The 13,309-nt window shown below is 68.8% G+C and overlaps 2 protein-coding genes across 8 annotated transcripts; both read left to right on the top strand.

Annotated features, from left to right (window-relative positions):
• Nucleotides 1-218: 218 nt before the first annotated feature.
• On the top strand, nucleotides 219-10,097 carry FCHO1 (FCH and mu domain containing endocytic adaptor 1). Of its 7 annotated transcripts, none has more exons than XM_069790533.1 (29): nucleotides 219-311; nucleotides 1,477-1,533; nucleotides 2,227-2,310; nucleotides 3,090-3,181; nucleotides 3,271-3,345; nucleotides 3,451-3,592; nucleotides 3,692-3,844; nucleotides 3,942-4,046; nucleotides 4,314-4,412; nucleotides 4,513-4,609; nucleotides 4,770-4,814; nucleotides 4,911-4,983; nucleotides 5,066-5,087; nucleotides 5,177-5,231; nucleotides 5,316-5,494; nucleotides 5,600-5,624; nucleotides 5,720-5,782; nucleotides 5,878-5,920; nucleotides 6,043-6,134; nucleotides 6,243-6,866; nucleotides 7,106-7,224; nucleotides 7,332-7,437; nucleotides 7,515-7,626; nucleotides 7,799-7,888; nucleotides 8,348-8,480; nucleotides 8,602-8,801; nucleotides 9,007-9,071; nucleotides 9,186-9,350; nucleotides 9,808-10,097. In XM_069790533.1, exons 3-29 carry the CDS (start codon nucleotides 2,284-2,286, stop codon nucleotides 9,828-9,830), a joined length of 3,024 nt encoding a protein of 1,007 aa, XP_069646634.1. In that variant the 5' UTR covers nucleotides 219-311; nucleotides 1,477-1,533; nucleotides 2,227-2,283; the 3' UTR covers nucleotides 9,831-10,097. The 7 variants fall into 7 exon arrangements, with proteins under 7 accessions (XP_069646634.1, XP_069646629.1, XP_069646632.1 ...); XM_069790528.1 differs by having other exon boundaries at nucleotides 220-311; nucleotides 7,733-7,888; XM_069790531.1 differs by having other exon boundaries at nucleotides 223-311; nucleotides 2,205-2,310; nucleotides 7,733-7,888.
• An 82-nt stretch (nucleotides 10,098-10,179) lies between these two features.
• B3GNT3 (UDP-GlcNAc:betaGal beta-1,3-N-acetylglucosaminyltransferase 3) lies at nucleotides 10,180-12,637 on the top strand. The gene has a single exon (XM_069790535.1). It carries the CDS (start codon nucleotides 11,280-11,282, stop codon nucleotides 12,306-12,308), a length of 1,029 nt encoding a protein of 342 aa, XP_069646636.1. The 5' UTR covers nucleotides 10,180-11,279; the 3' UTR covers nucleotides 12,309-12,637.
• The last annotated feature ends 672 nt before the right edge of the window (nucleotides 12,638-13,309 follow it).

The raw sequence follows: 13,309 nt of genomic DNA, 5'->3' as shown, positions 1-13,309 counted from the left end.
TCTGGGCCCGCCCCGCATCGCGTCCGTGTCCCCCCCCCACGGTGTGTATGTTGGGGGGGCGGCGGCCGCTTTAAAAATGCAAATCACCCCCCTCCCCGCGCTCGGCGCGGCGGCGGTCCGGCCAATGGCAAGCGGTAACCGCTGGCTGCGGTAACCGCTGCCGGGCGCGGTGACCAATAGCGAAGCGGCGCGGCAGGAGAGGGCGTGGCCACCACCACCACCTCCCCCGGCGCGGTCCCGGCCCGGAGCGCGCGGCCCGGAGCGGGCGCGGGGCGGCGGCGGCGGAGCGGGAGCGGGGGCGGCCCCCGCAGGTGAGTGCGGTCCCACCGGGATCGGGACCCGGACCCGGACCCGGACCCAATCCCACCCGCTGCGGGGGGGGGGAGCAGGCAGCGAGCAGGGACCGACCCCCGCGTACCCGGCGTAGGGTGCAGCCCCCCCGGCCCCGCCGTGCAGCTCCCGCGCGGTGCGTGGGTGCAGCCCCCCCCCGCCCCCGACCTCCGCTGCAGCATCCTCACCTCCCCGGGGCTGGGGTGCAGCCCCGCGTCGTCCCCCCCCCCCTCGCCAGACACCCCCCCACCCCGCTGTGCATGGCTCCCCGCAGCAGCGCACCCCGCCCCGGCCCCCCCCCCCCGGTGCCCCCTCCTCAATAAAAGCCCCCACCCTCCCATCGCCGTGCACGGGTGCAGAACCCCCTCCCCAAAAAGCCGCTCCCGGTGCTGCGGGCAGCCCCCCCCTCCAGCTGCAGGTGCAGGGCTCGGCGCTTTCACTCTTTTTTTTTTTTTTTTTTTTTTTTGGGGGGACACACACACATCTGCACCCCTGTGCACGCCCCGACCCCCCCGCGGTGCCTCTCCCGCTGCCCGGGGGGGTGCGCAGCTTCGCCCCCCTCCCTCACTGAGCATCCCCCGGCCCGGGCAGGTGCAGCCGTTCCCCGAGCCCGGTGGGATCCAGACCCCCCCGCAGCCCTCGGGGGGCCACCCGCACCCCACCCCGGTGAAGGTCACCGCTGCGGGTGGCCAGGACTGCCCGGCTGGGGGGCGCGGGGGGGTCCTGGGGTGGCCCTGCAGCAGCCCAGTGGGATGCTGTGCCCCCCCCGGCCACCATCACCCCCCCCCCCATGCCCCCCATCCCGCTCGGGGACTCGGTGGCCGCTGCCACCTCCGGGGACTTTGGCCGGCGGCGATGGGGCGGCGGGTTCACGGTGTCTGTGGCCGCTCGTGACCGGTGGCGGGTCGGGGTCCGGCCAGGCCCTGACTCCCCCCCCCCCCCCAATGTCCGCCCCCCCCCCCCTTCCTCAGCCCCCGCTTCCCCTCCAGCCTGACAGGGGGAAGCTGGGGAGGCCGCGCTGAGCCCGCCCCGCTCGTGACACAGGTGGCTCAGCCTGTGCAGAGGGACTGTCGGATCCGGGGGGGGCCGGGAGCGGGGTTTGGGGGGGCTGCGGTGTGCCCTAACCCCTTTCTCTCTCCCCCCCAGGCCCCCAGCACACCGAGGATGATAGGGGGGGCCCCGCGAGCCCCCCAGCAGCCCAGGGTGAGTGGGGCCCCCCCTCCCGTCACGCCAACCCCCAGCCATGCACAATTTTTTGGTTTCCTGTTTTTCTCCAGCGCATGATGGGGAGCGAGGCCTGGGGTGGCGGGGGGGCACAGCCTTGGGGGGGGCGCAACCTGGGAGGGGGGACACAGCCTGGGGGTCCCACCTGCCGAGTGCTGGGGGGGGGCTGCTCCGGTGGGTGACCCCTGCAACGGCTGGGTGCGTTTGGGGTTCAGGCAGGGTGGGGTGGGGGGGGTGGGCGGACACCTGGGTCCCCGTTTTTGGGGGCAAAGGGCTCCCCTGGGTGGGGAGGGGGCCGGTGTATGGGGGGGGTGCTTTTGGGGAGCTGGGGGCTGCCGGCACAGCCGGGCGCGGGAGCAGCAGCCGCCGCCGCGCAGCAACCGCTCATTTATTATTTAGCTGCGTATCTGGTGTCGGGCCCAAGCGCCGCCCCGGCGGCCCCCCCCGGACCCTCAGCCCCCCACCCTGGGGTGCATGTACACGGTGAGGAGGGGGCCACGGCGGCGGCGGCGGCAGGCACGGGGGAGCCTGCGGTTTCCATGGCCACGGGGCTGCGCTTTGCTGGCAAAAACTGATAAATACCAGTGCAGGGTGCAGGCGTGGGGTGTGTGGGGGGGTCTCTGCTGAGCACCCCCCCCCACCCACCCCAGTAAGGGCCAGGTGTGTCCCCAGGGCGCCGGGAGCTGAGCTGTGGGTCCCTGCATCGCCGTCCCCCCCCCCAACTCCAAGATGTCCTACTTCACCGAGCACTTCTGGGTAAGCCTGGACCCCCACCCATGGGTGCCCCCCACCCACCGGGGCTCGCTGCAGAGTGGACCCCCCCACCCCTGGGAGGGGAGGTTTTTGCCGTCGGTAATTTTGCAAGGCCTGACGCCTCCGTTAACGCTGCAAATTAATTGCTGAGGGAAAGGAGCGGGGGGAAGCAGCGGGTGCGGGTACCCACGGGTCCCACGGCGCCGTCCTTGTGTCCCCCCCCCTCCACGGGGATCCCCGTCCTGGCACCGCGGGGGGAAGTCGGCAGCGCCGCGGGGGCCTGAAGCGCGTCCGGTGCTTCCTGGTTCGTCTCTGCCAGGGTCTGGCAGCTGCCTGCACCTTCCCCTTCCCTCTGCCTCAGTTTCCCCCCGGTTGGGGTCACCGGCACCCCCAGCCTGGCCCAGCGCTGGGGTCACGCTGCTGGGGGGGGGAGAAGCCACCCCCATGTGCTACGGGGGAGCGGGCAGCACCCAAAATAGCACCCGGCGTCAGGGCTCAGCCCACCCCTTCCTGCTCTGCTCACCCCCCCGGGGCCCCCCCCGGCGGGTTCCGGCCGGCACCGCCCTGGCAGGGGTAGGGGGGGTCCACACCCCCCCCCCAAGCATGGGGGGTCTGGGCCACCATGCATCGTTTGGGGTGTTTTCACCCCAAATGGTGCTTCGTGCCGTGGCCGGCTGGTGCTCCCAGTGGTGGCACCGGCCCCGGGGGGGGGGGCGGTCCCTGGGTGCCCACGCCACGGGGTGTTGGGTGGGTTTTGGGAGCTGAGGGTGGTCCCCTGCCAGGGCGAGAAGAACCACGGCTTTGACGTGCTCTACCACAACATGAAGCACGGGCAGATCTCCACCAAGGAGCTGGCCGACTTCGTCCGCGAGAGGTACTGGGGAGGGCGGGGGGGGGGGCGACCAGGGGGGACCCCGGCATCGCCGGACTCCGTCCCCAGCGCCCCCTCCCCGCTGTCCCCAGGGCTGCCATCGAGGAGAACTATGCCAAAGCCATGGTGAAGCTCTCTAAGATGGCCACCAACGGGACCCAGCTGGGGTAAGCGGGGGTCCAAGGGGGTCCGGAGCACCCTGAGCTGGGGGCACAGGGGGGGGACTCTGCTCATCCCTGCCCGTGTGTCCCGCCCCCCCCCCCCCCGGCCAGGACCTTCGCGCCGCTCTGGGAGGTTTTCCGCATCTCCTCGGACAAGCTGGCCCTGTGCCACCTGGAGCTGATGAAGAAGCTGCACGACCTCATCAAGGAGATCTCGCGCTACGGCGAGGAGCAAGGCCGGGTGCACAAGAAGGTACCGCGTCCCACCCCGTCCTCCCCCGCCGTACCCCAAACCACCCCCCCTCCCCTGCCCACCCTCCTCTGTGTCCATCCCCCCCCCACCCCTACCCAGTCCAAGGAGGAGGTGTCGGGGACGCTGGAGGCCGTCCAGCTGCTGCACGGGGTGGCCCAGCTGTTGCCCAAGTCCAAGGAGAGCTACCACAGCAAGTGCCAGGAGTACGAGCGGCTCCGCAAGGAGGGCACCAGCCAGAAAGAGATCGACAAGGTGAGACCCCCCGACACGTCCGTCCCTGTCCCACCACCCCGGCGATGGTCCCTGTCCCCCCCCGCCATCTTCGACCGGCTCCCGCTTGGTCCCGCAGGCAGAGCTGAAGTCCAAGAAGGCAGGCGAGGCTCTGCGGCGGGCGGTGGAGAAGTACAACGCTGCCCGGGCTGATTTCGAGCAGAGGATGCTGGATTCGGCCATGGTGGGCAGCGCCGGGGTGCGGGCAGGAACGGGGCTTGTGCAGGCGCTGCTCGGGCTCACGGTGCCGGCCGCGCGGTGCAGTGGCGGCACGGGGCAGGCTGGTCCTTGGGGACGTGCCAGACTGGCTGACCCCCCGCTTGCCTGGGCTTGCCACCCCCTGGGGACGTGCCACCCTTCCTAAGCCCCCTTCCCTGTCCGCATGCTGACCCCTGGGGACATGCCACCCTGGCTAAATCCCCCCCTTTATCGTCCCCCCTCCTGCCCCCAGCGCTTCCAGGAGGTGGAAGAAGCCCACCTACGCCACATGAAGGGTCTCATCGGCTCCTACTCGCACTCTGTGGAGGACACCCACGTCCAGATCGGGCAGGTGAGTCCCCAGGGGGGTGAACAATGATGGGGACAACACCGAGCCATCCACCCCCCCCCCTTTATTCTGAGTGTGATGCCCCCCCTCACTTTTTTACCAGGTGCATGAGGAATTCAAGCAAAACGTGGAAAACATCGGCACCGAGATGCTGCTACGGAGGTTTGCCGAGAGCAAGGGCACAGGGCGAGAGCGGCCAGGTGAGGTTGTAGGCAGCGTCCCGGTGGGCTCCCCCCATTTGCACGAGGGCGACACTCCCCCTCCTCGCACGAGGGCAAAGCCCTCGTGCGAGGAGGGGGAGTGTCGCCCTTGTGCAAGGACGGAGCCGGGATGCTGGGCTGATCCCGCTCTCGGTGGCAGGAGCGTTGGATTTTGACGAGTACCGGCTGGCCCCAGCGCAGGAAGGCAAGTACGTCTGCATCCAGCAGCCCCGCGCCGGGGATTTAGGGGGTGTGGGGGGGGCTGCTCACCGCTCTGTGCCCCCCCCCCCGCCCTCCCCAGGACCCAAGAGGAGCCGTAGTAAAGCTTTCCGTATCCCTGGGTTGAGCCGTAAGGAGAGAGATCGTGATGCTGTGTAAGATCCCCCTCCCCGCGTCCCTGCATCCTCGCATCCCTTCCCCGCTTCGGGATCTAACGCTGCCCCTGTCGTTCCCCAGGGAGTCCCCAGATGCCGAGGTGGTGAGTATCCCAGTGCCAGCCCTGGGGTTGGTTTTTTTCCATACTGGGAGGACTGGGGAGCGAGCGCCTCTCCGAGCATCTCCCCGCAGGGCTGCCCGGAGGTAGATGAGGACGGGTTCACTGTGCGCCCCGATGTCACCCGCAGTATCCTTGTACTGGAGTTGGGGGGGGGGTGGGTGTGATTTTTGGGGTGTCTGAGCATGGGGTATTGCCTTGACGGGGGCTCAGCCGAGGCGGAGAACCACGTCTGTTCCTCCAGCGACTCCGACTACGATGAGGATGAGCCCCGCAAATTTTACGTCCACATCAAGCCGGTGCAGCCCCGGGAGGCGGCCGGCAGCGCTGAGGCCACCATGGAGCAGCTCAAGGCCACCGTGGGAAACCTCATCCTGCCCCCCAGCATTGGGGTGAGCCTCGAGGGGGGGGGACACACACATGACACGATGGGGGGGGGTGGGGTCCCCAGGGACCGTGCCAGGGCCAACTGACCCCCTGTCCCCATTCTCTTGCAGGGCACCGTCAAGCGACAGTCGTCCCGTAAGTGCCACCCTGGGGGGTCAGCATGGCTGCAGCTGGGGGGGGTCCCTTGGGCTCTGTGTCCCCTAACGCTGCCCGTCCCTGACTCTCCGCAGGGCATGTGGCATCTCTGACCCCGGCTCCGAGCGACGCAGACCCCGAGGGGACGCTGGCGGCAGGTGAGACTGTGCTGGGGGGGTCCCGGGGATGCGGGGTCCCGGGGATGCGGGGGACAGTGGCTCTGCAACCCCCAGTGTGTCCCTTCTCCCCGCAGGTGACAGTGCAGGGAGGGGGTGCCCGGCGGCGCAGGCGAACAGGTACGGGGCAGGGAGTGGGGTGCTGTGGGGTGGTGCACCCCATGCTGCCACCTCTGAGCCCCACTCCCCGGGGGGGTCCTGGGTGGGCACTGAGCCACCCACCCTCTCTGTCCCCGGCACAGCGGCCCCGGGAAAGCCCCTCCGGACACGGTGCCCCCCGCCGCTCTCTTCGGGCCCCCGCTGGAGTCGGCTTTCGAAGCGGAGGATTTCCCGGGTGAGGATTTGGGCGGTTGGGGAGGATGGAGTGGGCGGGGAGGACCCTGGCATCCAGGGTGCTGTGGCCCCCCACCCTCGTAGCACTGACACGGGGGTCTCCCTGCAGCCCCCCGTGCCTACGTCCTCACCTCCTCCTCCTCCCCCTTCTCCTCCTCCTCCCCGGAGAACGTGGAGGACTCGGGTTTGGACTCACCCTCGCACCCCGCGCCCGGACCCTCCCCGGACTCGAGACCCTGGACCCCGCAGCCGGGGACGCCGCAGAGCCCCCTACTCAAGCGGAACGGCCCGCCAGACCCCCCGCCGCCGCCGCCACCGCCCGTCACCCGGGACCCCGGTGCCTGGGTGCCACGGCCCCGCAGCCCCGCCGGCCGCCTCCCTGAGCCCCCCGGCTTTGCCGTCTTCAGCGGCCCCGGGGCCGAGGGGCTCTGGGAGGACGTGGGGTCAGCGCCCCGGGGACGCAGCCGCTGCCCCAGCGGCCCGGCGACCCGCGAAGCCCCCTCGCCTGACCCTTTTGGGGAGCCCCCGCCATGGGTCAGACCCCGCAGCCCCAGCGGGGACCATCCCTCTCTGCCCTGTCATTCCTCCAACTCGGCCTCCTCCTCCTCCTCCTCCCCGGCCCCCCCCAGCGGGGGGGAGTCCTCCAGCCCCTCTCCATGGACCTGCCAAGGGTCTGGGACGAGGCTGACCGAGGGCAGCGTGCCAGCAGCTCCCCTGCCACAGCCTGAGCCGGGTGAGTGGCAGGGATGACGGAGCTGCCCCCCCTTACCCTTAACTCTGACCCCCTCCATTACCCTTAACTCTGCCCCCCCCCCCAGGCTGGGTGCAGGGTCTCACCCAGCCCCGGCTCAGCTGAGAACAAGGCTGAGACCTGCCGAACTCATGGCACTGATGAGACCCTGTTGGAGCCCCCCTGGGGAAGCCCTGCCATGGTGGGTCTCTCCTCATCCTGCATTTGTGCCCCCCCACCAGATGCTCTCCCTGCCCGGCCCAGTGCGACCCCCCGAGAGGTCCCGCTTGTGGCCCCCCCTCGCCGTTCCCGCACGAAGAGGCCAGCAGCCGGCCCAGCTGCAGGCAGCAACACCGACCTGGTGCGTGGCTGCAGAGGCGGTGGGGGGGGGGCGGGGCTGGTCTGCGGGACCCCCTGGTGGGGGCTGGACCAAGGACCCCCCCCCCTCAACGCCGGCTTGCCTTGCAGTCGCGCTCGCTGAGCCCCTCGCCCTCCTGGAGCTGCGGCCCCTCGCACTCGGCGCCCGCCAGCCTGGGCGAGCGGGGCTTCTTCGCCGTGTCCCAGCCGGCGCTTGGTGGGTCCTGGGGGGGCTGGGGAGGGGGTCGTGGGGTGGGGGTCCCATCCAGGCTCTGAGCCCGTCTGTCTCCCCAGGGCTGTCGCGGGGTCCCAGCCCCGTGGTGCTGGGCTCGCAGGATGCGCTCCCCGTGGCCACCGCCTTCACCGAGTACGTCCACGCGTACTTCAAAGGGCGCGATGCCGACAGGTACGGGGGTCCCGGGGGGGGTGGGGGGTTGGGGGACTCCCCCTCTCCCCCAGTCGCTGCGTCCTGCCTGGGGCATCGGCTGACCCCCCCGGCCTGTCCCCAGCAGCTGCCTGGTGAAGGTGACGGGGGAGCTCACCATGTCCTTCCCCGCCGGCATCGTCCGCGTCTTCAGCGGGAGCATGGCCCCCCCCGTGCTCAGCTTCCGCCTGCTCAACGCCGGTGCTATCGAGCAGTTCCTGCCCAACGCCGAGCTGCTCTACAGGTGCGGGGACACGGTGGTACTGCGGCGGCACCGGCTACACGGGGATGCCTTGGCAGGCTGGCAGCCTTGGGATGCAGTGGTGGGGAGCTGGTGTTGGGGTGCAGGGGGTGCCTGGGGGATGCAGAGACCTTAGGAGGTGGTGGATGTGGTGATGGGGAGCTGGTATTGGGGTACAGGGGCTGCCAGGGGTGCCCAGGCATCTGGGAAGCGGTGGATGCAGTGACAGCGAGCTGTGTATCGGGGTACATGGGGTACCTGTTTTCCTGGGATGCTTGGACATCCTCAAGGATGATGCAGCGATGGGGAGCTGAGTACCAGGGTACAAGGGGTTCCTGAGGTTCCGAGGGGGTCTGGACATCCTTGGGAGCCGGTGGGTGCAGCGACAGGGAGGTGGGCATCGGGGTGCTGGGTTTCCCAGGGTGCCCAGGCACCGCTGCTGCTCTGACCCCGTCCCCGCAGCGACCCATCCCAGAGCGACCCCAGCACCAAGGACTTCTGGCTGAACATGGCAGCACTGACCGGGCACCTGCAGAAACAAGCGGAGCAGAGTCCGGCCGCTTCCTACTACAACGTGGCTCTGCTCAAGTACCAGGTGAGCCCTGGAGAGGAGGTGGGGAGAGCTGGGACCCCTGGGTCCCCTCACCCAGCTCCTGAGGGTAGGAGGGTCTCGGTGCCCCCGTGAACCATCCCCAAAACCACCCCCCCACCACCAGTTTTCGCGGCTGGGCCCCAGCTCGGCACCTCTGCGGCTGTGCGTGCGCTGGGACTGCTCGCCGGGCGCCACGCGGGTCAACGTCGAGTACGGCTACAACGCCGGCGCGCTGGCCCTGCCTGTGCCCCTCGCCAACGTCCACGTCTTGCTGCCCGTGGATGAGCCTGTCGCCAACCTGCGGCTGCAGCCCGCGGCCAGCTGGTAAAGGGGGGGGGTGGTGGGGGTGGTGGGGAAACACAAGACCAGGGGTCCCAAACCACCCCGGGGTGGGAGAGGGGGACCCTGAGTTGGGAAATGGAACGGGGGTGCTGATGGGGTGAGGAAGGCGGGGAGGTGGGAAGAGGGGGCAGATGGGGTAGAGCGGGGTGGGCTTTAGGGGTCTGGGGACATGCCCGTGTCCCGGCAGGAACCTGGAGGAGAAGAGGCTGCTCTGGAGGCTGCTGGACATCCCCGGTGCCCCGGGGCAGGGAGGTGAGGCTGTGCCCGCGCTGCTCGGAGGGTACGGGGCAGGGGAGCAGGGTCCGGGCTTGGCCCCCACAGAACAACTCCCCCCCCAAAAAAAACCCCCTGTGCTGTTCCCCCCAGGCTGCGGCCGGCTCTCGGCTAGCTGGGAGCCCCTCTGCGGGCCCAGCAAGCCCAGCCCCGTGGCTGCCCAGTTCAGCAGCGAGGGCAGCACGCTGTCAGGCGTCGAGGTGGAGCTGGCGAGCGCCGGGTACCGCATGTCGCTGGTCAAGAAGAGGTTTGCTACAGGTACAGCTGGAGGGGGACCTGGGGGGGTGCAGGGTCCCCTCCCCACAGCCCTGCGGGGGTGCGGGGTCTTCTCCCCATCCCCTGTGGCCCCAGGGTGCACAGGGTCCCTTCCTTGGGGTGCATGGGGTCCTTTCCTTTCTCTCCAGGGTGCATGGGTTCCTTTCCCTGGGGTGCATGAGTTCCCTTTCCCAAGGTGGACAGGGTCCCTTCCCCAGGGTGCACAGGGTCCCTTCCCTGCTCCCCATGGCCCTGGGGTGTATGGGGTCGCCTCCCTACCACCCCAAGCTCCATACCCCCCTCACTGGGCGATGCCCCACTGCGATGCCCAGCCCGGGGAGTGTGCGGGTAACCCAGTTCAGGGCTGGCATCGAGCCCTGGCCACTCGGTGATGACCTTCCTCATGCCAGGCATGTGCCCTCCATCCTCACAGCCCCTCCTCACCGCCTTTCCTCCACAGGGATCTACCTGGCAGGGTCCTGAGCCGCCTCCCACCAGACCCTCCGAGCCCCCCGGGCTTCCCCCTTGGTTGTGTGAACTTGAAACACTGGATGGAGGCCGGTTGCGGAGAGGGTGCCGCTGGGTGGGAGCCCCCCTCCTCCTCCTTCTCCTTTCCCTCCGGCTCCCCGCTCCATGGCTGTCACCGCGTCGTCTTCTGCTGCCCGGCGGTCGGTCCCCTCCGTCCTCCCCTGTGCTGCGAAGGGAGCAGGAGCTGCTCTTTTATTAAACACTTTATTTTCTAATAACCCCCCCGCCGGCTCCCGCCTGCCTCCTGCCGTGACGTCCATCCCCGGGGCCTCCGGGCCTCTCCTTGGAAACTGGGCTCAGCCGATGTGCCGTGGCTCCCCGGGGGCTCTGGTGCTGCGGGGCTGGGGGAAACCGAGGCAGGGAGCCGGCAGCGCTTTGCCGAGCCTTTTCCTTGTGCCCGTGGGTGCTGCTGCCCCACCTGTGGCAGGTAGAGGGGTAAAGGAGTGGGCGGACGGACGGACGGGTGGCATCACAGAACCTGGCAGGGGGACGATCCCTGCGGGAGATACCTGTGCCGCTGGGGCTGCTGCGCTCCCGGCTCCAGGAGAGGCGCGGTGCAAGGATGGCCCTGAGCTGGCTCTGCAACAAGGTACCGGGGGGGTCCAGGGGGACTCACAGCTCTTTGGGGTGCAGCAGGGTCCATGCCGGCACTCCTGGGCACTGGGACGGTGCCACCGCCTTGGGTAAGGGCTGGACGGATCTGTCCCTGTCCCACTGGGCTCTGCGCGGTGCCGATGGGCGAGTGGCAGCCAGGGTCTTGCCAGGGTCCCCGTGTGCTGCCCGGGGGAACCCCTGTCCCGGTGCTTTGTCTCTGAGGATGAGGGCTGCTCACAGCAAATCCGTGTGGGCTCCTTGCACCCGGGACCACCCTGCCACCTCCTCCCTACACCTTGAGCCAGCGGGAACTCCTTGGGTATCCCTTGTGCACCCTTGCTGGCCATCCCCAGGTTTCAGGGCTGTACCCTGTGTTTGCTCTCCCAAAGGAGAATGGCCCAGAACTGGTGGTTTATTGCACTCTTTGGGTCTGCTGCACGTTTCCCACCGCAGCTGGAGGAGTCAGATGCTGCCCTGCACCCAAGGGTGCTCTGCCCAGCCTGGGACCTCCCTGCGGTTGCCTGTGGCACGGTGCGACCATCTGGTGCGGCAAGATCGCCCCGCTCCCCTCTGCATGCCGGGAGCTCCGTGGTCCAGCTCCACAGGGAAGGATGCCGTGCCCCAGCCTGGGGCATCTCTCTGGGTGTGGGTGCCCGGGGGCTGCAGGGATGACCGGTGCCGAATCCTGCTCCCCGTCTCTTGCAGAGAACATCCCCGCGGTGCTACAGGCTGGAGCTGTGGGGTCTGGTCGCCGTGGGGCTCCTGGGGCTTGGCTACCTGCTCTACCATGCTGACCAGCTGTGGCCCGGTATGGTCCCTGAGCGCAGGACCCTCCCCAGCCCCCGGGCAGCCCCCAGGCTCCCCCCGACCCGGGTTCTGCCCACCCCTGCCCCGTGCGTGGCCAATGCCTCGGTCCACAACATCTCCGGCTTTGCCAAGCTGCCCGGCCACGTGCAGGACTTCATGCGGTACCGGCACTGCCGGTCCTTCCCGGCGCTGCTCAGCATCCCCGGCAAATGCGGGGGGCTCAAGGGGTCCCCCAACATCTTTCTCCTCTTGGCCATTAAGTCATCACCGGTGAACTACGAGCGGCGGGAGGTGATCCGCAAGACCTGGGGGCAGGAGAAGACCTTTGAAGGAGCCTTCATCCGCCGAGTCTTCCTTGTGGGGGTGGCCCCCAGCGCCCAGGATGCCAAGAAACTCAACTGGCTCCTGCGGCTGGAGCAGCGGGAGCACGGGGACGTGCTGCAGTGGGACTTCAGGGACACCTTCTTCAACCTGACGCTGAAGCAGGTACTTTTCCACGCCTGGCTGGAGGAGCACTGCCCTGGCGTCCGCTTCATCTTCAACGGGGACGACGACGTCTTCGTCAACACGGACAACGTCGTCCGCTTCGCGAGGGGCGTCCAGGAGCAGCACCTCATGGTGGGGCAGCTCTTCGTCAACAACAGCCCCGTCCGGCTCCAGCGCAGCAAGTACTTCGTGCCCACGCAGCTCCTGGCCTCTGACCACTACCCACCCTACTGTGGCGGTGGCGGGATGCTCATGTCCGGCTTCACCGCCCGTGTGATTTCTCGGGAGTCGCGGGATGTTGAGCTCTTCCCCATCGACGACGTCTACCTGGGCATGTGCTTGGAGAAGGCAGGGCTGCTGCCCGCTTCCCACGCCGGCATCCGGACCGTGGGTGTGGGGGTGCTGGCCAAGACCAACCCCTTCGATCCCTGCAACTACCAGGAGCTGCTGCTGGTGCACCGCTTCACGCCCTACGAGATGGCGGTGATGTGGCAGGCCATCCACGAGCCCCAGCTGCTCTGCGGCAAGAGGGTGAGCATCTTCTAGGGCGGCCGAGGAGGACCGAGAGCCAGGATAAAATGCCGGTGCAACCTGAGGGTGGCTCGGGCTGTGGCTTTCCCCAGATCCCTCGTAGCTGCTGTTCTGGGGGGGACCCCGGAGTCAACCCCCCCTCTCCAGCGTTGTCCCACCAGGAGGGCAGAGAACTGTCTGTGATGCTGAGCCCTGGCTCCCACCCTGCAGACTGCTACGTGCCACCACGCACCCATCCTGCCCTTGGCCCCTTTCTGCCTGGTTTTACCCCAGATCTGCTCTCCCATGGCCAGGGGACCCCTGAGGCACTGGAGGGAGAATAAATGAACCCATGTTGTTAATGAGGGCATGGGGTCTAGAGCCTTCCTGGAGGATGGGGGTGCAGGGACGACGAGGCTGGCATGAGGGGGATCGTGGGCTTAGGGTGGGAGCAAGAGGAACCCCTGACCCCGCTGGGATGGGTGTTTACCCCCAGCGAGGTCCCTGCCTCAGGGGGTCCCTCTGCAGAGCCCCCAAAATCTCTGCGCTGTCCCCAGCCCTGTGAGCAGGCTGGGGGGGACAAGCTGCAAGGTGGGTGATGACCCTCAGTGGAGATGGCCCTGGCCCCAGTGGGATGCTCGGTCCTGGAGGCAGACGATGCCGTGCCATGCCGTGCCATGCCACAGGCACGTGCCAGGCTCAGGGCCGTGGGAGGAGGATTTAAGCAGTGGACAAGGAGCGAAGCCCAGCAGGATGGTGCTGTGGCCACAGCTGCCACCTGCCCAAGCCTTGGAGTGCTGTGCTGTGGGTGCCATGCGGTGCTGGGTGCTGGCAGCCGTTGTGGCAAAACCAGTTTAGGGGCCGTATGGGCACGTGAGGTCACCCACATCCTCATGGCCTCACGGGAGCCACCCCCTGCCCTGGGGAAAGCCTGCGGTGAGTGCTGGGCCTGGGACCCCCTTGCCGGGATGTCCCGTGGGCACCCTCACCCCTCCCCACTCTCTCCCAGCCAACATCCCCCAGCAGCTCCACAGTGA

The sequence above is a fragment of the Haliaeetus albicilla genome, chromosome 8 (genome assembly GCF_947461875.1).
Source record: "Haliaeetus albicilla chromosome 8, bHalAlb1.1, whole genome shotgun sequence".
Classification (NCBI taxonomy): domain Eukaryota; kingdom Metazoa; phylum Chordata; class Aves; order Accipitriformes; family Accipitridae; genus Haliaeetus; species Haliaeetus albicilla.
The sequence above is the reverse complement of the archived record's forward strand: the minus strand, read 5'-3'. Positions and strand labels throughout refer to the sequence as shown.

Excerpts from the sequence above, each read along its gene's own strand:
- FCHO1 (XM_069790528.1), top strand. The coding sequence starts at position 2,284 with ATGTCCTACTTCACCGAGCACTTCTGG. Across the intron at positions 5,625-5,719 it reads CGTCAAGCGACAGTCGTCCC|GGCATGTGGCATCTCTGACC; the intron begins GTAAGTGCCACC and ends GACTCTCCGCAG. Across the intron at positions 8,481-8,601 it reads TGGCTCTGCTCAAGTACCAG|TTTTCGCGGCTGGGCCCCAG; the intron begins GTGAGCCCTGGA and ends CCCCACCACCAG.
- B3GNT3 (XM_069790535.1), top strand. The coding sequence starts at position 11,280 with ATGGTCCCTGAGCGCAGGACCCTCCCCAGCCCCCGGGCAGCCCCCAGG.